This window comes from Aspergillus alliaceus (genome assembly GCF_009176365.1).
Source record: "Aspergillus alliaceus strain CBS 536.65 unplaced genomic scaffold BDW43scaffold_46, whole genome shotgun sequence".
NCBI lineage: Eukaryota > Fungi > Ascomycota > Eurotiomycetes > Eurotiales > Aspergillaceae > Aspergillus > Aspergillus alliaceus.
The window spans coordinates 155,476-174,283 of NW_022474729.1; the positions used below are offsets into that span (position 1 = coordinate 155,476).

The 18,808-nt window shown below is 49.2% G+C and overlaps 6 protein-coding genes across 6 annotated transcripts; 4 read left to right on the plus strand and 2 right to left on the minus strand.

Annotated features, from left to right (window-relative positions):
* The first annotated feature begins 246 nt into the window (after positions 1 to 246).
* On the plus strand, positions 247 to 2,472 carry BDW43DRAFT_286722 (uncharacterized protein). The gene has a single exon (XM_032043076.1). The coding sequence runs from the start codon at positions 364 to 366 to the stop codon at positions 2,284 to 2,286; it is 1,923 nt and encodes a 640-aa protein (XP_031896923.1). The 5' UTR covers positions 247 to 363; the 3' UTR covers positions 2,287 to 2,472.
* Positions 2,473 to 3,261: 789 nt separating this feature from the next.
* On the plus strand, positions 3,262 to 3,835 carry BDW43DRAFT_286723 (uncharacterized protein). Its single transcript, XM_032043077.1, has one exon. It carries the CDS (start codon positions 3,271 to 3,273, stop codon positions 3,700 to 3,702), a length of 432 nt encoding a protein of 143 aa, XP_031896924.1. The 5' UTR covers positions 3,262 to 3,270; the 3' UTR covers positions 3,703 to 3,835.
* A 661-nt stretch (positions 3,836 to 4,496) lies between these two features.
* On the minus strand, positions 4,497 to 7,390 carry BDW43DRAFT_286727 (uncharacterized protein). The gene is made up of 6 exons (XM_032043078.1): positions 7,078 to 7,390; positions 6,987 to 7,021; positions 6,845 to 6,914; positions 6,625 to 6,792; positions 6,199 to 6,557; positions 4,497 to 6,150 (listed from the first exon to the last, which is right to left on the minus strand). Exons 1-6 carry the CDS (start codon positions 7,194 to 7,196, stop codon positions 5,033 to 5,035), a joined length of 1,869 nt encoding a protein of 622 aa, XP_031896925.1. The 5' UTR covers positions 7,197 to 7,390; the 3' UTR covers positions 4,497 to 5,032.
* A 170-nt stretch (positions 7,391 to 7,560) lies between these two features.
* BDW43DRAFT_286730 (EXPERA domain-containing protein) lies at positions 7,561 to 8,669 on the plus strand. Its single transcript, XM_032043079.1, has 4 exons — positions 7,561 to 7,936; positions 8,005 to 8,168; positions 8,235 to 8,469; positions 8,521 to 8,669. The coding sequence occupies exons 1-4, from the start codon at positions 7,726 to 7,728 to the stop codon at positions 8,601 to 8,603; spliced, it is 693 nt and encodes a 230-aa protein (XP_031896926.1). The 5' UTR covers positions 7,561 to 7,725; the 3' UTR covers positions 8,604 to 8,669.
* A 970-nt stretch (positions 8,670 to 9,639) lies between these two features.
* BDW43DRAFT_172095 (uncharacterized protein) lies at positions 9,640 to 15,468 on the plus strand. The gene is made up of 2 exons (XM_032038745.1): positions 9,640 to 9,849; positions 9,911 to 15,468. Exon 2 carries the CDS (start codon positions 10,064 to 10,066, stop codon positions 15,194 to 15,196), a length of 5,133 nt encoding a protein of 1,710 aa, XP_031896927.1. The 5' UTR covers positions 9,640 to 9,849; positions 9,911 to 10,063; the 3' UTR covers positions 15,197 to 15,468.
* Positions 15,469 to 18,744, minus strand: BDW43DRAFT_172099 (DEAD/DEAH box helicase). The gene is made up of 2 exons (XM_032038746.1): positions 18,408 to 18,744; positions 15,469 to 18,336 (listed from the first exon to the last, which is right to left on the minus strand). The coding sequence occupies exons 1-2, from the start codon at positions 18,674 to 18,676 to the stop codon at positions 15,741 to 15,743; spliced, it is 2,865 nt and encodes a 954-aa protein (XP_031896928.1). The 5' UTR covers positions 18,677 to 18,744; the 3' UTR covers positions 15,469 to 15,740.
* Between the last annotated feature and the right edge of the window lie 64 nt (positions 18,745 to 18,808).

The window sequence follows — 18,808 nt, forward strand, 5'->3', positions numbered from 1 at the left end:
CAAATTTATACAGATTTAACTGACGGCATCACAAGCCAAACGCACAGACCACGTGGAATACTCGCTTCCGTTTAGGGGTTAGCGGATATATTCATACACGTGACAGTAACGTAACCGCATCCGGTAAGGCTTTGTCGTCAAGGGCAACAGTCACCTGACGCTCTATTGGTGGGCAATAAACAAGCTAAAGGGCGTTGTTGTGGGTGCGTCACCGATAGGGATCAACCGAACACCTCCACAACGATCAGTTAACGACGGGACTTGCTCTTCCCCTCAATACATTTTTTCCCAAGGCAGACTGTCATGCCCAACGTGGGGATACCTTCTACTCTACTAACCGGATAATATATATAGCTTTTGGTCATGGACTCCCCGTCAAGCGTGATGTCTAGCCCTTCAAAAGTGCTCAGTAATCCTCTTTCAAGTCCAACGAAGGTACTGAATCCTCTTTCGCCGGAGCGTATGAATCAACAAACATTTCACAACTCACCATCGCTACCTAATGATATACGCAGTATGCAACGGAAGCCTAGAGGTCTTTCAGACGTCCAAGCCAAAGTTGCGTTTCTGAACAATCTGTCGCGAGGGAACAGTCCGGCGGCAGCCCAGTCACAGTCATCTGCCGGAAACTCGGCAGCCCTTCAACGTGCCATCCTTGGCCGTGAGGAGGCAGAGTCTGCACTGGCGAATGTTTCTGCTGAACTCTCGGAAGCCCAATCCCGTGAGCGCCGGATCAGTGAGAGACTCGAGTCATTACTGGAAGAACTACAGAAAGCAAAGGCACGCCAAACGAATGAAAGGGCAGTGTTTGAGAAGGAAATTAGAAAGGCAAGAAAAGAGGCTTTTCGCGCAGGATCTGTATTGGTGAAAGTCCAGGAAGACTTGAAACAGGCAAGATCAGAGGCCAAATCGCTCAAGGATGAAGTACAGTCAGAACGGGAAGCGAAGGAAAAAGCAAAACAGGAGGCCTTCGAGCGTGCATACACACTTGCAGGTCTTACGGAAGAAATTGAGGTATTGAAGGGACGCCTGCGAGCAGCGGATGCCAACAACCATGCAAACGCCCTAGAAGCACGTGCTCGGAAGATGCACAAAGAAAATGTTGGAAGACTATCACTCGCGGAAGGCGACCTTGCATTCCTTAAGACGCCGACTCCTCGAAGGCCGAAACGATCCGCGGCAGAATCTGATGATACGCCAGCGACAGATCGCCCCAACACTTCTATTGCCCAAGATACTCCTCCAAAGAGGCCAAGAGTCTCAAATGTTAGGCCTTGGAATGAAACTCAGAAAAAGGGTGTGTGGATAGAGAACGATCTGTTCGAATGGGAAATGGATGAAATGGCTCTATTGAAAAGGGAACTACAAACCGAGCGACGAAGGAGGGTTGATGCGGAAGATCTGATTCAGTTCATGAATGTGGAATGCATGTTTAAACGATGCTCTTGCCGCATCAAAGAAATGCTGGAAGAAAGCCACACGCATGAAACGACAGACCACAAAACAGAAAGCACCGATGGGGCCGACGGGGCAGGCGAAAATGTGGGTGACAAAGATGCTCAGCCCATCCCCAATACAGATATTGAAGCCTCCCTCTCGGCTCCGAATAATAGCTCTGGTCAGTCGAATGAACCCGCCGAGGAGCCGGATACAGAAGATCAGGAACCGCCCGAGGAGACTACTATCACCTTTTCACCTACCAGCGGGACTTTCCATACTATCCCATCTCCTGTGCGGAAGTCTCCGATCAAAAAGCCGGAGTATAATATTTTAGAGGTTTCCCAATTTGGTCTTGAGAAGCAGTCGACCCCTCAGCCCAAGGCTAATAGCCCACTTGCAAAGTATGAGGTACCCTGGGAGGAGACACCCTTTGAGACAGTCCATGAAACTGCTCCGCTCTGCGCCTCTGAGGCTCGCCCTTGCCCCGCTGTTAGTGACGTGCCATGGGAGTCTGAAGTACCAGAGCAGCATCTGCTTGAAGGTAATATCGATGGTCGTGATAGTATCAAGAGAATACCGTTGCGAAATGAAGTATTGGAGCAAAATTACTTACACGGTGTCCCGGGAACGCCTATCGACCGAGAGGAAGCCTTAGCACAAATCCGAGCACGAAGGGCCATGAAGAGATCTGTTAGTGCTAATGAAAGTACACTACGCACTGGTGGCATGGGCGTGACTCCTGTTAGAGCACGCCGGATCCCCGCAGTTCAGAATCCAGACGGAAGGCACAGCGAGACACGGAGTCGAAGGGACATGAGTGCGCCAGTTAGGATGTACCACCGGTAACATCTTCCCTACTTCACATGCCCTCCTGGATGTTTACGACATTTTGTATTGAGTCTTTCTTTACTCTGGATACCTTATTCGAATGATACCCTGGTGACCCAAGATGACGGCGTTTCGGGAAGTTTTTAGACTAATATTTTAACGGATCTTTCAATCACCGCTCAGTGGTTTCTAGTTTCCTCATTCGCCTTTACGAATTTCTCTGCCTGATGGTCTTCTGCCTATCTTTATTTCTAATCCCTAAAGATAGAGAGATTTGGTCAGGCTAGAATACTCTCCTCCCTTTTTGCATGCTTAGCTTGCATCGTACCAACTCTACCGTGCATTAATCCTTTCATTTCACCATTTTCCCTTTCTTTTGTCGTTTTGTATATACTTTTCCTTATGTAATTAGCGACTGTCTACGATACGGCAAATGAAAAGGCTGACACCATTAATGCCTTTCAAATGGTCAACTGAGCACCCAGATGGGTCCCTTTCGGCCTTCGGGGAGATTTATACATGGGCTTGCTAGCAAGCACAGTTTGTAATAATCTTCTACTTAACTACCAAACTAACACTTGGGGTTCGTTAATTTGCTTTACTCGACTCTGCTCCTGTTCCCTAGCCAGACGAATACAAGTGTACCATGATATCTACAGCACCCATCACGATCCCTAAATTCGGCTTCATTGTCCGTGTCTAAGTCCGATAAACTCATACTAACCCCGGCCTGCTATAATGTTAGACGGACAATTCGAACAGCTCGTCCGAGCCTGAAGATCACCAAGTAATAGCCCTATCTACTTTTTCTATTGCTATTAGTCCATGAAAAGGGGCCTACTCCAAGTAATACCGTCATGCCCACCTCGAATCCTCTCCCCACCACAGGCTTTGGCCTACTCGGCATGACATGACGCCCCCAAGTCACGCGATGCGACTAAGCCTTCATTGTTATAAAAGCGGCCATCACCAGTTCCGCCACAGTCTGATCCTCCTCGGTCTATGGAATGTCCCCTCAGAGCCACCAACCGCAGGCCTCTGGCTGCTCCGCCGCTATTTCGAAAAAAGGCCCGAGGCGCCTCAAACGTAGCCCTCTTTATCCGCGCATGTTTTATTCCCACAACGCTATCCCCAATCACCACCAGGGACGGCATCCGCGCCAGCACCGAAGAACACAACCGCATTCTGGGCGGGGTCAAGAAAATTGACATCTTTGGGCCCGCCATGGACCGTGATGTCCCCATCGAGGGGACGCTGGGGGCGCTCAAGGAGCTCGTTAGCGAGGGTCAGATAGGCGCCGTCGGACTGTTGGAAGTAGGTGCTGCGACGATAGATCCGGCATGCGCATGCTATGTGTCCCGCCCGGGTTGTCGATGTCGAGATTTCCTTCTGGAGCACCAAGACACTTACCAACGGGGTGGCAGCCGCATGTAGGAGTTGGGGGTTCCGATTCTGGCCTATGCGCCGTTGGGATACGGGGGTTACTAGGCTGGAGGATACTCTACACAATGATATTCGGCATATATTTGGGGGGTCTTAACCCGAGGTGGGTCTGCATATACTTGCGGGTTGTCTCTCTGGTGAATGTACGATTTTACTGATGGTGGGACAGAAGCTTTCTAAAAACCTTGACCTGGTTGACGGGCGTAATGTGTTCCCTGGGCGCCGGGGTCACGCCAAGCAGTTAGGTCTGGTGTGGACTCGTGCACATTCGAAATACGGGGGTTTGTGGCACCGTTGTCCTTATACCTGGAGCGACGGCTTCTCGGCGTGTTAAAGAGACTTGTAGGGAAGTGGCGCTGTCTGCAGTGAAGGTGGAGCTTCATGGTATTCTGCGGTCGTTTGATCTCTAGGTGAGGGGCGGATTGTGGGAATGAGCTTGAAACTTTGGGGATAGATTATGCTGTAGTGCTGTAGGCTTCGCAGGTCTTCTTCTCACTCGCACTCTTGTCACTGTCACTGATAGGCTTATAGAAGATCCGTATGTATCGTTGTGGCGAGTGGTAACTGGTCAGAAAAGATACCATTTGACATATTATCTCTTGGTAATAAATGCCATAGATTTGACATGAAATTATCATTCTTTCATCCTTGGCATGATTAGTCCTATTTTTCTTTTCGTGACCATTATATCCAGGGTTATTGTGATCACGTGATATATTTGAGTTTAGATGTCTCATTAGAAAGAGCTCAACAATGCTTCGTGAGGCGAATGGCTCTTACGTAGGGGAAGAATAGATAAGAAATATTTGCGTGATTTGACTAAGGCATAGATGGATTCCAGGTAAAGGAGAGGTGAAACGTTGCCTATTTGCAATGGCGGGAAGAGGTCCCTTGGTCTTTATGCGGATAGTAGATGGTAGACAGTACTTTGGGAGCTTTTTGTAGGGTTCGAAAACCTGAATGCGTTGTATCTACGACGTAATCCGGTACCTTATATTGGTGAACTCAGTATAAGTTCGAGGAAAACCTCCACGGGAATATGGATTGTTGAGTCGCACCGCCATCACGGGGGTGCGGGCGAAACAAACATAAGACCCCACCGGGGAAGCACTCTGAGTAGAACTGCATATTATGCAGGACAACCACCCAAGCTAACGAGACCTGAGTTTTTGAACCAAGTGGAAGGGCGATACAGTTGGGTTGTTTCTTCTAAGGCACACTATAGTAACTGAGTGTATACTCCATAATATGCATGTTGTTATACACGGAAGTTACCTGAAAGTCCCTCGAGTAAAGAACAATCCATAGGATGACTCTATATCTAAATAATGGAAATCCCACAGCACCGTATACGGGCACAGTCCACATATGCTTTGCGACCCCACCAACAGCGGACCAGTTCCTCGACGAAGATACGGTCTGCTGCGCTCCAAACATCTAGTCCCATCTCAGCCATGTCTTCCGTGGTAATTTTGATTGGTTCGTCCTTGCCGCGCGATGAGCCAGATGATGGCTCCTCTTGGAGTAGTGGAGATCTATCATCTTCTCGAGTAGATTGGCGGCCTATAGTAACAGGAGGTTCGAGGTCATCGCCCGGATCGTCTTCGTAGGGAATATGATCATCGTCATTGGGTTCCACTTCTTCATCAGATGCGTTTTGACTGTCGTGTCGTGCGATGGCATCGGATAGGGTAACGAAAAGCTGAGTAGTCATGCGACGGAAGTATGCCACAATTGCAATCTCAGGAGGCTGGCGAGGTGTATCCGATGGTTGCAAGCTCCTACGGCTGATAGATCCAGAAGGCGGGCTAGGGGGGCTTTCTACGCTCGCTAGAAGTTGGGTATCTTGTTGAATTTGATGCTCTTCCTCCTCTTCTTCTGATAGCCCATCCCGCTTCTCACCAGCCGACGCCCACCAAATAAATGAGGTGTAGGCTAGGCGAGTCCAAGAGATCGGCTCAACAATGGGACTAGACGAATAGGTTGACACTGCATCTAAATCATCGTCCTCTCCAGCCTGGCCATCGTCGCTCGAGGCAACTTGGTGCAAGCCCTTGCGAAGTATAGCATAGCGGCGCGCATCCCGCTGCGTAGCCTTCAACTGGATCGCTTGAGGTGTGTTGTGTTTCGCAGTCGGTAACGGCAATACAGAAATCTTTGGGAATACCCTCTCAGCTGCATCCTTAGAGTGAGGTGGGGGTAACGTAACAAGGACATCGAAGAGCTCGGACTTCATGGTTAGCACACTATCCGTGCTACAGGCAATCCAAGCAGCATGTGGCTGGGCGTTGGCTGGGACACCTGCAAAAGATGCGAGATACGGGATATCATGGATACCAACGTTGAAGAGTGGTCGAGGTCGCAGACTAGGGATACCAGTTGACGGGAGTAGTGGAACAAGCGAATTAGGCAAGGAAGCTAACAGAGACAAATCGTATACTACCCTAGGTCAACGGGGGTTCCAAAAAGCAAGAATATAGGGCTTACCATAATTACAAGGCATATGGACGGGTGCTTCAGCCATGAAAAGTATTCTCTTGCGTAGTAATGTTGCTCTGTACAATGGGTAAATGAGAGGCCCAAAACAATCAAGAAACCCGGGAAGTGATGAAGCCGGATGGAAAGGCGTCAGGGCCGGCCTGGGCGTTTCCAGCACAATAGCGTCACTGAATGTACGGCTTCTGTGTGAGTTATCTGGTCGCTCTCCATGTGCGCGCAGCCGGAGGCTAAGAGGTGATTCAAGAGGAGAATCCGGAGGCATGCCCGAGAAGTCGCTCTCACGGATCTCATATGTTTCCCAGTACTTCGATAATAACTCAGTGTTAGACATGTCAGGGGCATAACTCCTGCAATAAGGTTGCAGAGGTTAGAACAGACGAACGCCCACGGGAAATGTACAAGGGATCTACTCACTGTGCCAATTCCTTGAGTTTTGGAGCATGCCGCCAGCTTTTCCCTAGTCTTCCAGAGCTCAAGGGTACTAGAACTCCAACAGCAAACATCTTTGCATTACGTTCAACTTCCTCCGCAGGCCGATTGACAAAGGCGCTAATTCCAGCATATTGTTCATGTACGAAGTACCTGAAATGACCATTAACCGGAGAATGAGCGCGACCGGCATTTTCCAACGTACACTAGATCTTCCGAGACATTGTGCAAACCAGATGGCAATGACTTGTATTCGACGATTCCTTCAACTTCAGCTAGTCATCCGGGTGAAGCGAGTTAGCGAAGTTCGAGCGGAGAGCAGCGATCACTATGAATATACTACTCACCTCCAGCAACCGTACGCTTCCACGACACCACATAGCTATATTTACCTCCACAGTCAGTACGCTCTCGGTGGATGAAATAGAATTAACTTACCCGGCCTTGATGTCGAAGCGGATGACGAATAAGGCGGCAATCGGAGGCGGCGCCTCCAAGGCAGGCGAGCGGGGCACATCAAGCCCCAGAGGCGTTCTTTTAAAAGGACCAGGTGCCATTGTAGGAACGCGCGTGAAAAAAGGAGTTTCCAGACTCCATTAGATGGTCCAAATGGTCGTCCTCACGGGTGTGGTAGCATTGAGGAGATGCGGACCTTGGACCCGACCATCGACGTTGACGATAACACGGAGGGAATTGTGGAGATCCCGATGGAGCTTGGGTTACAGCCTGAGGCAGGAAGAGTTGGTCTAGCCTGACCCGGTTAGTATGGTATGAGTTATCTCATTTAACCTTTTTGGGAAACCCATCATCACACTGGCACAATTAATCCAATCTTTCTCAGTGACCAGACAATCGGTAAGGAGCTACCCTATATACTAATCCAGACTCTTCTGCTAGAATGATGGCTGAACCCGGTTGAAGCAGTCCTAATCGATATCGCTCACCTGAGCCCCATTGTCTTGGCATATCAATAGTCTTTTGAGCCGCGATTTGCCTCAACGTAACACATTTTCAAGAGTAGACAATAAGACGCCCGATCTCTTCTCTTGGTCATCAAAAGATCCTGTCCGTATTCATTCTTTGCCCATGATGCTTTCTGAACATCCATTGCACCCGTACTATCCTCTCGATGCACCAATTACCGACTATGTCCCCAATGATGCCTCACTTCTCCGGCTCCTCACGACAGCCAGCATTGGCACCGCAACCTTACTAGGCACAGTCTTCAGCCTAACTAGCGTGCTTCGACCAAATCTAAGCAAGGCCGATCGGTTTGCTATTTTGTGGTTCTTCTTATGTATGGTTCCTCTCAGCTTGTTCAGGCCCTGTGGCACGGTTCAACACTAATTTATTGTGAGCATATAGCGGGTTCTACGCATTGCATGTTTGAAGGGTATTTTATGTTAAATCATCATCACATGGCTTCTGCCCAGGACTTCTTCGGGCAACTATGGAAAGAGTATGCCTTGTCCGATTCGAGATACATGATAGCGGACACAATGGTCCTCTGCATGGAGACCATCACTGTGGTACGTCCCTCCTGAAAGCTCATATGGTAAAATATGGGCAACGCAATTGACTGAGCTGCTGAACAGCTCGTTTGGGGTCCTCTATGTCTTCTGGTCGCATATTCCATTTTCACTCGAAGTTCTCTCCGCCATCCGCTACAAATGACCGTCTGCCTGAGCCACCTCTACGGCGATTCGTTGTACTATGCGACCAGTTTGTATGATCACTACGCTCACGACCGCCCGTATTGCCGGCCAGAACGCTTCTACTTTTGGGTGTACTATTTCTTCATGAACTTTATCTGGATTGTGGTTCCACTCTGTATGTTTATCGTGCTGCCTCCGCCGAGCAACGGCTTACCTTGGGATTTAGATTATTTCTTGCAGAGTGTAAGGACAGTAAAAAACGCATTCGAGCGGCTGGAGGCGACTGCATCTGGCCGTAAGACCCAATGAGGGTCGGCGAAGGTGGCGTACTAGTATCTATCTGAGTACTAGTAGCAGGATGGAGGTGAAAATGGGTTCTGGGTTCTATGCATCGGGTATATATTTAATTATTTATACACCCTTTCGGATGATTTGCACCAAAAAACTATAAATAAATTAATACGCATTAAATCGCCGAAAAAAAAAGACAAATTAAACACTCGTCGATACATAAATAGCTACTGTAGATAGGATCGGTTCTCAGCTCGAGGCGCGTAACGAGTGGATCACTGCCGACAATGCTGTTTGGTCATGATAATATTGACTGTCCAATGTCTTGATAGACATGCAACCAACCAATGATCCCCCCATTCCGACGCGTCTAGTCTTAGGGTACTGTGGCACTGATCATGAACTGACCTGGTTCGACTCGCACCCCTCGATGATATGGACTCGACGTGATCATGAACGAATCACAGCGGTAGAGTGCATTGGAGCACCGCCGGTCAAGGATACTACAGGGTTAACTTGTTTCACTTGAATAGCCGTCTGCGTGGGACAAGACATAACTGTATCTGGAGTCCAAATAAATATATATATATATATTAATAGGGTTAAAGCTCATTCCTCGGCGGCAGGGGATCCATGACACTGGCAGCATTCAAACGGTCCAGACCGCAGGCGTCCAATAGGAAATAGGTGAGGGGCACTGAGTGCCCATGTATCAAACCGGAAGCGGTTAGACCAATTCTCTTCCACTCCTGCCTTGGTGCCAACTCTTTCAGTGTTGATCTTTTTGGTTTCCCCGGCAGCCCGTAGCTCCAGTGTACTCTGTATGTACCTGACTGGTATCTGATACCTGCACTTGAACAGCCATCGAATCATCTACCACATTGGACAATGACCGTACTTTCCCTACCCAACCCAAGGCATTGAATATCGTCGATAGTGGGAATATTATACATGATTGTTTACAAGTACGGTTCCTTATGACCATCGTAAAAATATCTATTATATTTTTAGAATTATATTTTTTTCTTATTATCTTCAACGTAAAAAAGAATTAGGCAGCTGACCCGCAATTCCATCATCAGCAGGAAGTCAAAGTCAGTCACTTGGAACCTCCCCATCTTCACCACCCGCCCACCGCCTGTTCTCCATTCTCTTTCTGCATCTTTTCCCTCTTCTTTCTTTCTTTTTCTTTCCTTCTTGGAAGCTGTGATCGACTTCCTTCTGTGACAGTGTTCTCTGGAAGATCAACTGGGATTCCGTTGTTGTAAGTAATAAAACCCCTGCATGGTTCCTTAATTACCGCCAATAAACAAACAATCTCCGAGTGACGTCGTCGGGTACAATACATGCTATCAACAAAAGCACCAGCCGCCATTTCAGGAGCAACAGTTCGAAACCATTACTATTTTCATTCTTTATATACTCTAACTTGCCTTTCTCATAAATTATGCTAACGATTATATCGGTCGCAGGCATCGATGCCGTCTCCTGCAACGCCGCATCGCTCCTCCAATCCTGGGGAAAATACTAAATCATCCCCAACGAAGCAGAAACCGCTGGATATCGGTCAGCCGCTGGGGATATACGACACTAATTCGGTGCGGGCGAAGATCCGACAATGGCAACAACAAGGAGGGGGTGTGATCACAGCCGACGAGGTTGTCTACTACGAAGAAGATGAAGAGAACTCCACCGTCGATACTAAATCTAAGCCCACGAGGACACCCACAACGAGAAAACGAAGTAAAAGTACTCCTCGGAAGCGGGTAATAAGCGACGAACACTGGAAATTGAATCGCACCCCGACACATGCTCCTTCTCCGAAACTACCACCGCCTAAGCGCCTTTCACAGTACACGACTAATGAACCAATACGGACTTCGCGGGTTGGGAGAAACGAGACTAAGAAAGCTGATAAACCGCGATCCTCCCCATCTGCCCGTAGCGTGGAGAGAGAGCGAGCGGGAGCGGGCTCAAGGAGCAGAGAGCGGAGGAAATCGAGGGTATACCGGGAGGGCGACTCCCTGTTGGGGAGCAAGATTGAAGAAGAAACTACGTCGCATAACGGATCGACTAAATCTGCCTCGCGACCGACTAGTTCGGGCAAACCGCATGTGGGCACCAGATCAGAATTGGCAGAAGATGCTTCGAAGAAAGGCAGTGTCAATGGCGATGACTTTGAGTGGACGACAAGTGAAGCTGATTTCTCCGAGCTCTCAAGACGCCGTGCGCGAGGTACAAATCCAAATACTGCCCCTAAAGCACGTGGCCCGCCGAAGATACCTAAGGGTGGCATTTTCGAGCACATGCTGGGTGAATCAAGGAAGATATTTACAAAACCTGAACCTTCGAAACCCATTCCCACTCGGGGTTCAAAGATTGAGGCATGGCTATCTGGCACATCGGATCCATTCTTTGACGATGTTGATCCAGAAGTGGAAGTTCCTGCGCCTTTGAATACCAAGAGTAATCGGGCCAAGCTGTCAACAAAAAGAGACGAAGTTCATAGCCGTATCACCGACTCAGTGGTGGAAAGCGATTCTGGGAGGAGGAGCACAAGCAAGCGACGAGTGCCCAGTAGGGAGGAGCGAGTGAAGTCAATGACAGAGGAGATAATTGCTTCACAAGAGGCCCAAAGGGACACCGCCTCGGTAATGAGTGAGACGCGATCTGCTGGACAGAAACATAGTCGATCTTCGCCTAGTAATAAAGATAATGCTTCCACCGAAAAGGATGCATCCGAAGAGGTCCAAGACATTGCGCTGACAGAAACACAAACTATCTCAGAGAGTTCTGAGGTGTCCGGCAACAATGCTCCGGTCCCGCTCCACCGCGAACGACCATTTCCCAGTACCGGAGATCACCGACTGTCCACTATTGCGTCTGTTGAGTCAATGAAGACAGGCGACGAGGGCCCGTCCCTGGCTCCCGCTCCTGAGAACCCATCAGAGGAGGGTGAGTCGGCCTCAGCCCAGGGAAAGGAAGATCAGGAAGAAAGGGACCAATTTGATCTCAATTCTCTTCCAGTTATATCAACCCAATTGAAGAGGCGACTTACTACGCATGACGACCTTATTTCGGTCCTCTCCGCTCCAAACAGTAGGAGTAGGAGTATCAGGTCGGCCCGGAGCATCCGCACGAACAAAAGCCGCATCCCCAATGCCACCGTGTCTGACCTGCTCAAAGAACTATCGGCTGACGAGACCAAATATATGCGCGAGCTGAAGACACTCGTTGGTGGAGTCATTCCCGTCCTACTTACTTGTGTTCTTTCAAAATCTGATTCCGCGATTGCCGCTGGTCTCTTTCGGCCATCGATGGATCCGAAGGATGAATTGAATTTTAGCAAGCCAATAGTAGACATGGGCGTTGCGGTTGAGCGCCTGAAGACGCTGCATAAGCGGATTCCCCAGGACAATGCGGATGCTTTGCTTACATGGGCGCAGGGGGCGCAGAAAGTGTATCGTGACTACCTCAAGTCCTGGAGATTGGGGTTCAAGGATGTTATTGTAAACCTAGCTCCCCTCGATGAAAGCGAAGCAATGGATAATGCCGACACCAAGAGCTTGGATGAAGGAATGGCCAGGGACGAGAATGGAGATGTCGTTGACAGTGATGGCGAGAAGGTTGATGTTGCGTATCTCCTGAAACGACCCTTGGTACGTCTTAAATATCTCGCGAAGACTTTCAAGGGGATCAATATGCTCCAGCCATCTGAAAGGGCCGATGAAGTATCGATGGCCTACCAGAACCTGGTAACCGATGCTCGTCGTCGTGCGCGTGAGGAGCGGGCGAGACTAGAAGATGAATCCGCTGCTAGCATTGATCCAACACGGGCCCGTGACCCTGCGACTCTAGGACCGCTTGCCAGTGTGACTGTTAATAAGGCTCGAAGGGTCCGAGCTCGAGATTTCTTTAACCTTTCTCTGTACCATTCTACCGGCCAGGTCATAGACTGTCGCGCAGAGCTGCTATTGAGAGACAATTCCGCTGAGAATGGAGCTGGGGGAGATCTGCTTATCTGTGAGATAGACCATGCAGACCGCTGGCTACTCTTTCCCCCAATGGATCTTGCATTTGTCTCTGCTCGCAGTGGCGATATGAAAGGAGAAATCGTAGTCATGTTGCGCAGCCCCCCGGGCCAACCAAATGCATGGCAGGAAATACTCGTTCTCCGGATTGACGAGGAGGATATTGGATTTGAGTGGGTTCAAATGTTAGGATTGAACCCTGTGCCGCCAGCGATTTGTCGAACCCAGAGCTTCGTTGAGCGAGCGAAGCAGCGGCAACGAGCAAGAATTGTTTCCTCCAGTAACGATTTCTCAACTGAAGAAACTCCACCGAACCCTACCAGTGTCGACATTCCTATCGGTGAGAAGCCCATTCAGGGTACTCTGCGGCGCTCTTCGCCTAGGGAGCATTTGTCAGACCCGAGCACGGTGGGATCGTCTTCAGCCACGGAATCACGAATTTCCTTACAGACTGCGATTACTCGTGAATCGGACTACGCTGCTGAAGAAACAGATTCACCAACAAAGCGGTCGCCACGAGCTCAGCCGTCCATACTACATTCAAGGGACCCACGAAGGGCTGCAACTGGAGATCCGAGATCCCCCACTAGCCTCAAACGATCAAAAGCAAAGAGGGTTGCACGACATGACGAGGAGAACCCCCCAGTCCCTAGTCTGCCAAAAGATTACAATGCCGGTGGCCCTAAGGCAGCCCCTACAACTCATCGCCCAGATCATGACGAAAAGAAAGCCCATAAAGAACTTCATCCCCCGAAGACGCCTACAAAGGATGTACCCGAAGCGATCTCTCCGCGAGTCTCATCTGTACCGTCTATGGACTTACCTCTTATCCCCAAGCTCAGGACAGGAAGCAGTCAGACCTATATTGCTGAGCCCTTGGAATCTACGTCGGACGACGAATTCGTGCTAGATCCATATGATTTACCCGAGAGTCCTACGCGGAGGAAAGGTCACTCTCGCTCCAAATCCGACACTTCCGAACCAACAAATGGTGAAGAACCCCCTCCACCCCCGCCACACTCTCGCTCCCCAAGTTCGACAGGGTCGAGTCTTTCGAACGCACCAGTTCTCAGTCCAAGTGGACCCTTGCCAAGGCGCCGTGGGTCTTCTCCTTTGAAGCATGAATACGAGCCTTCCACGGCATCCGACGAAACTTACTCTGACTCGGAAACGTCAACTGTGCGACGCTACGACTTGTACTCTGAATCGGATTACTCGGGATCGGACAGCTCTGATGATGAGTCAGATGATGAACTTCCTGCGCTCCAAGAGCACCACATTTCAAAATTGACCGCACCGGCCTCCGCGATCACGTCGGCAACCAGCTCTCTGTCTCCATCGAATTCTGTCTCCCAGGGTGGATATAGGTCCGTCCCTTCACAGCCCAACAAGTCGTCCACCGCGGTTGCTTCCATCTTCGCATGGTCTGATAAGGGCTCCTGGGAGAGTCTTCTGCCCGATGAATGTAACGTTTGTGTCAGTCCTGGGCTTGTGGAAGCATACAGCGCAAAATCGGCGGGTGACGATGGTGCGTTGTCCAAGCAGCAGCAACCACTGATCGCTCTCGAATTAACTCCCCTTGTACCCATCCGGCGTGGTACAGCCATTGATATCAGTATCCGTTCTCCTCCTACTGAACGGTCTAAGGTATCATGGAGCAACAATATTATGTTTCGCTCCCGCAATGCTGATGAATGCGAAGCCTTGTATAGTCTCATAAATCAGGCGCGCATCAACAACCCCACCTACATAGCTTTGCAAAATGCCCGAGGTCCTTTCATACAACAGCCTACCCCACTTGAACGTCCCGCCAAGAGTGGAGGTTTGTTCGGCTGGCCACGTCGTAGGAAGAGCTACCGTGCGTCGAGCTCCCCTCGTTCACTTGCTGATAATTCCGAAAGTAGCGTTGGGACCATGAGTAGTGCATTCTCAGCCCTGAAACGATTTGGCGCAGGAAGCAAGATGTTCAGCATTGCACGATCCTCAGTGACTTCTCGGAGTGGCCAAAAAGAAGATAGCTTATACTCAAGCTCTGCCGGCTCAGGAACAAACCGTACATCCACTTCTGGAATTGGCCGGATAGCGGCCGCTATTAAGAACGTCGACGGCATCGGTCTCTCGAACGCAAAGATTAGACTCTACATCCGCGAAACTCAATCTAAATGGCGTGATATGGGTGCCGCTAGGCTAACAATCATGCCGGCGACCACGGATCCTCGACGATCAGAAGCAGCCACCGGTGGACCCAGCGATACCAGTACTGGAGCAGAAGCTGTTGATGGAAGCCCACCAGCCTCTGGGACCACCTCGCCCCGACGAGCTATAGATTCCGAGAAGCGTATCCTCATCCGCGGCAAGACACGTGGTGAAGTTCTCCTTGACGTTTGCCTTCCTGAAAGTTCCTTCGAACGAGTAGCGAGAACGGGGATCGCTGTGTCAGTTTGGGAAGAGACTGAAGGCGGCGCCATGCCTGAGAAAGGCGGTGTTACCGGTGGCTCGTCTAAGATTTACATGATCCAAATGAAGAGCGAAGCCGAGGCAGCATATACCTTTGGCCTCGTCGGAAAACTCAGATATTAGATTCCTTGACTGCTTGGTCGCCTTCAATTTTATCTATTTCACGACCCCTTTACCACTCATTTATTCGAATTCTATCACCGTCTTGTTTTCTTGGCTCGTTCTATGACTTATCCCGGTCTTGAACCCCGCACCGGTTATCTTTCTCTTCTATTGATAGATACTCTTACCCTGCATACCCATACCCCCTTTAGTTTGCCGCTTTGCTCTTTTCTGTTTTCCTTCCTTTAGCCGATGTTGCTACATTTTTCTCTATGTGAGTTACGAGACCAGATGTCATTGCATGTATGTATGTATGTGTGTTTACGAGGCAAGAAATGATTGTGCGTTGTACTCTTCCGTCGGTTATTGTCCTAAGATAATATCATCTGTGAATATTCCCGAGCCGCGTCATGGTACTATCTTTGTATTCCTTGTGCAAACTATAGTCTTGTGATTGGAACCATAAGTTTTTATATATGTGATAAGACTGATTATCCATATGAGCCCCCAATGCAAGTAGTAGCATATACAAGTAAATGATCATCAAACCAAGGATATTCTATCCTCAGTCCGACAAAACAACGGGTACTGACGACTTCGTATCCTTTGCCTCTGCCGCGCTGGACTTCTTAAAAATAAAACCAATTCTATTATCATCATCTTTCAGCAAAGAAAGAAGTACACCGTCATCAATAGCTTGTTGGATGTCTTCTGTTTCATCGCCTGCAGTTGAGAGATGACTGGGGTCGATATGAGAGTACTGAGACAGCGATTGCTGCATCTTGTTCTTTTGTTTAGCAGGTTTAGTACCACCGGAGCTTTCGGACGATCTACGACCGGTGCGTGCCGCACGCTTTGTCCTAATCAGTCGCTCTTGTTTCTCCATGTCCAGTTGGGAAGCCTTAATGAGGGTTGGCAGGTCTGGAAAATCGTCCTCTTCTGCTTCTGAGTGGTTCGAATCTGAGACGTCTTCTTCGCCGTCTCCATTTTTCGGTGAGCCGGGAGTTGAGACATTCTGTCCTCTACCTCCGCAATCGCAGCCTAGAAGCTCGTGCGTTTGACATTTGCTCTTCTGATCTAACCGGAAGAGGTCTTTCAGCTCATCTCTGGAGAACTGGGAGGCGTTATTCTTATTTTCCATGACGCTATCTGCGAGTCCGATCTTGGTCACTTGGCGCTGCCAGATTTTCTCTTCCAAGCTGCCTTTCAGCAGAATGCGGTATATACGACAATGTCGTTTCTGGCCATCGCGATGGATTCGGGCCATTGCTTGGACATCGGTGGCTGGATTCCAGTCCACGTCGAATAAGATTAGGCGGCTGGCGCCTATCAGGTTCAGCCCGGTGCCTCCTGCCTTGGCGGATAGCAGAAATGCGAAGCAGCGGTCCGCTGGGAAGCGGTTGAAGTCTTCGACTAGGGATTGACGCTTTTGTGCGGGAGTTGAGCCGTCCAGCCGTAAGAATGGGAGTGATAATGATGTTAGAAGCGTGGCTAATAGATTTAGGGTGGATGTGTAATTTGAGACCAGAACAACTTTCTCCGAAGTTGAGGTGTGTAGTGTATGAAGTAGTTGGTCTAGTACTCGTATCTTAGCGCTAGAGGATGGCGAAAAGTGTCGTTGTAGGTTCGGGGGTAGAGAGGACAATAGAGCAGCAATGGTTTCACCGGGCTTTTCGTCTGCATTTCTTGGGGAGAGCAATGAGGGACTGTTGCAGAGCTTCTTCAAGATGGTAATGAGCTGCAGAGCATTCTCTGTATTGCCGACGGCACATTGAAAAACGGGCGAAGCGAGCACGTTTTGGTATATGTTCGCTTGAGTGGGAGTCGGATCGCAGAAGAGTACGTATTCTGATTTTGGCGGAAGGTAGTTTGCCAGAATGTCTGCTGTTCGTCGTAGCATGAATTGAGAGGTAAGCTCCCGGAGTTCTTCATTTCTAGCTTCCCCCTTCTCTATTTCTCTCTTTGTGGCTTCTGGTTGTCGACTTCTCACGATAGGACCCTCAAATTCGCGCACAAATGCCTTAAAGGTTCCCAGCACACCCGGGTTAACCAAGTCCACCGCTGCAAAGAACTCCTTCAGGTCATTTTGAATGGGAGTACCTGAAAGAATCACTCTTTTAGAAGCGTTCAACGACTGGATCGCCTGTCCACTTTTATTCTGAAGAGTCTTGAGTCTATGACCCTCGTCTGCGATGATAATGTCGACTCCAGCCCCTCTTGCTAGCCCCTCTTGCACTGTTCGTAGTTTTTCATAACCGACAATCATGATATTGTAGGCCCTACCCTTTGTAAAATCCGTCAGTCGCTTCCGCTTGTCATCAAAGACAAATACACCAATCCGTTCATTTCCAAGCCATTTGCGAAACTCTTTCTTCCAGTTGTTAATCAAAGTCACGGGGCATACAATAAGTGCCTTTCTAACTTCAGGAGGGTTGTCATATATCGGATTTTGTTTTAGTAAGGTCCATAGTAGGGTGATTGTCTGCAACGTTTTACCAAGACCCATATCATCCGCTAAAATGGCTCCTTGGCCATTAAATGATCTCATCCCCATAACACATTCATAAAGGAACTTGACTCCCTCACGCTGATGCGGCCGTAAGTGTTTGGCTAGAATGGGGTCAACCACGACATCGACAATCCTTTTCCCTGTAGGAGCGGATACTGGCCGCTTCATCACTAGTGCACCAGGCTGTTTGGGGTCATGGCGAGGAATAGGCTCCTCGGCTGATGCCTGCGGGGTCACAGTGCTTTCCAAAAGGGGACTTTTGTATGCACCAGATATAGAACTCGACTTTCTTGATGCAGGATTAGGGATTGTCTGCGTTCGTCCCTTCTCGCTTTGACTCTCGATAGATGTACTCGATTTATTTCCCAACACAGGCACAGACCTTTTCTTCGGTGGCGCTACCGGAGAAGCTGGGCTAGGTTTCATTTCTAAGAACTGTTTCCCAGAGAGATATTCTTTCCTGGGAATTTCTGAATCGATCTCGACTTCTTTGCCTCCGATCGATAGCATCGTCCCGGGCTCAGGGTGAGAAGTGTACATCGTCCGGCCCATGTCTTTACCTGAGATGTCCCGTAAGTAGGCAAAGCCATTACGGACTGAGAGAATACCATCACCATCCCATGTCTTGTTCTTCTTCGTGGTTGGTTTTCTCCTATAAGAATTGAGAATATATCTGATATTTTTTCAAGTAACCTTTCATTTTTTGTAGTTAGGAATTCATACCACAAAGCATTAAAGTACCTCTCCCCCGTTGACACATCATCCTTGACTTTACCACCTGCTGATTCACCTAAATTGCTCACCTGAGCCAAAGGCTTCCTATCACTTGTTGTTGATAAATCTGTGCTGTCCACGGTACGGTCTTGGTGCAGACGCGGTTTCTTAGCTGGCGGGCCATGGCTATCCTGTGTATCAGTGGGGAGGTTTGACTTTGCGCTCGATTCCTGGACAGGCTTCCTTATCAAAGGAGGTTTGAATGGTTTATAGACCATATCGTTTGACCTTTAGACTTGTCGCTAGTTGTATCGTGCTATCCGGTAGACGAGTGTCTCTGCCTGCGGGACGCGGCACAGAACGCGTGGTCACATGATTCTGTATTACTATAACGAGTAATCAAGTGTATG

Coding starts and splice junctions, on each gene's coding strand:
- BDW43DRAFT_286722 (XM_032043076.1), top strand. CDS start 364: ATGGACTCCCCGTCAAGCGTGATGTCTAGCCCTTCAAAAGTGCTCAGT.
- BDW43DRAFT_286723 (XM_032043077.1), top strand. CDS start 3,271: ATGGAATGTCCCCTCAGAGCCACCAACCGCAGGCCTCTGGCTGCTCCG.
- BDW43DRAFT_286727 (XM_032043078.1), bottom strand. CDS start 7,196: ATGGCACCTGGTCCTTTTAAAAGAACGCCTCTGGGGCTTGATGTGCCC. Junction 7,022..7,077: donor CGCTTCGACATCAAGGCCGG/GTAAGTTAATTC, acceptor AGGTAAATATAG/CTATGTGGTGTCGTGGAAGC. Junction 6,793..6,844: donor AATGTCTCGGAAGATCTAGT/GTACGTTGGAAA, acceptor TGGTCATTTCAG/GTACTTCGTACATGAACAAT.
- BDW43DRAFT_286730 (XM_032043079.1), top strand. CDS start 7,726: ATGATGCTTTCTGAACATCCATTGCACCCGTACTATCCTCTCGATGCA. Junction 7,937..8,004: donor TATTTTGTGGTTCTTCTTAT/GTATGGTTCCTC, acceptor GTGAGCATATAG/CGGGTTCTACGCATTGCATG. Junction 8,470..8,520: donor CTGGATTGTGGTTCCACTCT/GTATGTTTATCG, acceptor CTTGGGATTTAG/ATTATTTCTTGCAGAGTGTA.
- BDW43DRAFT_172095 (XM_032038745.1), top strand. CDS start 10,064: ATGCCGTCTCCTGCAACGCCGCATCGCTCCTCCAATCCTGGGGAAAAT.
- BDW43DRAFT_172099 (XM_032038746.1), bottom strand. CDS start 18,676: ATGGTCTATAAACCATTCAAACCTCCTTTGATAAGGAAGCCTGTCCAG. Junction 18,337..18,407: donor AGGTACTTTAATGCTTTGTG/GTATGAATTCCT, acceptor CAATTCTTATAG/GAGAAAACCAACCACGAAGA.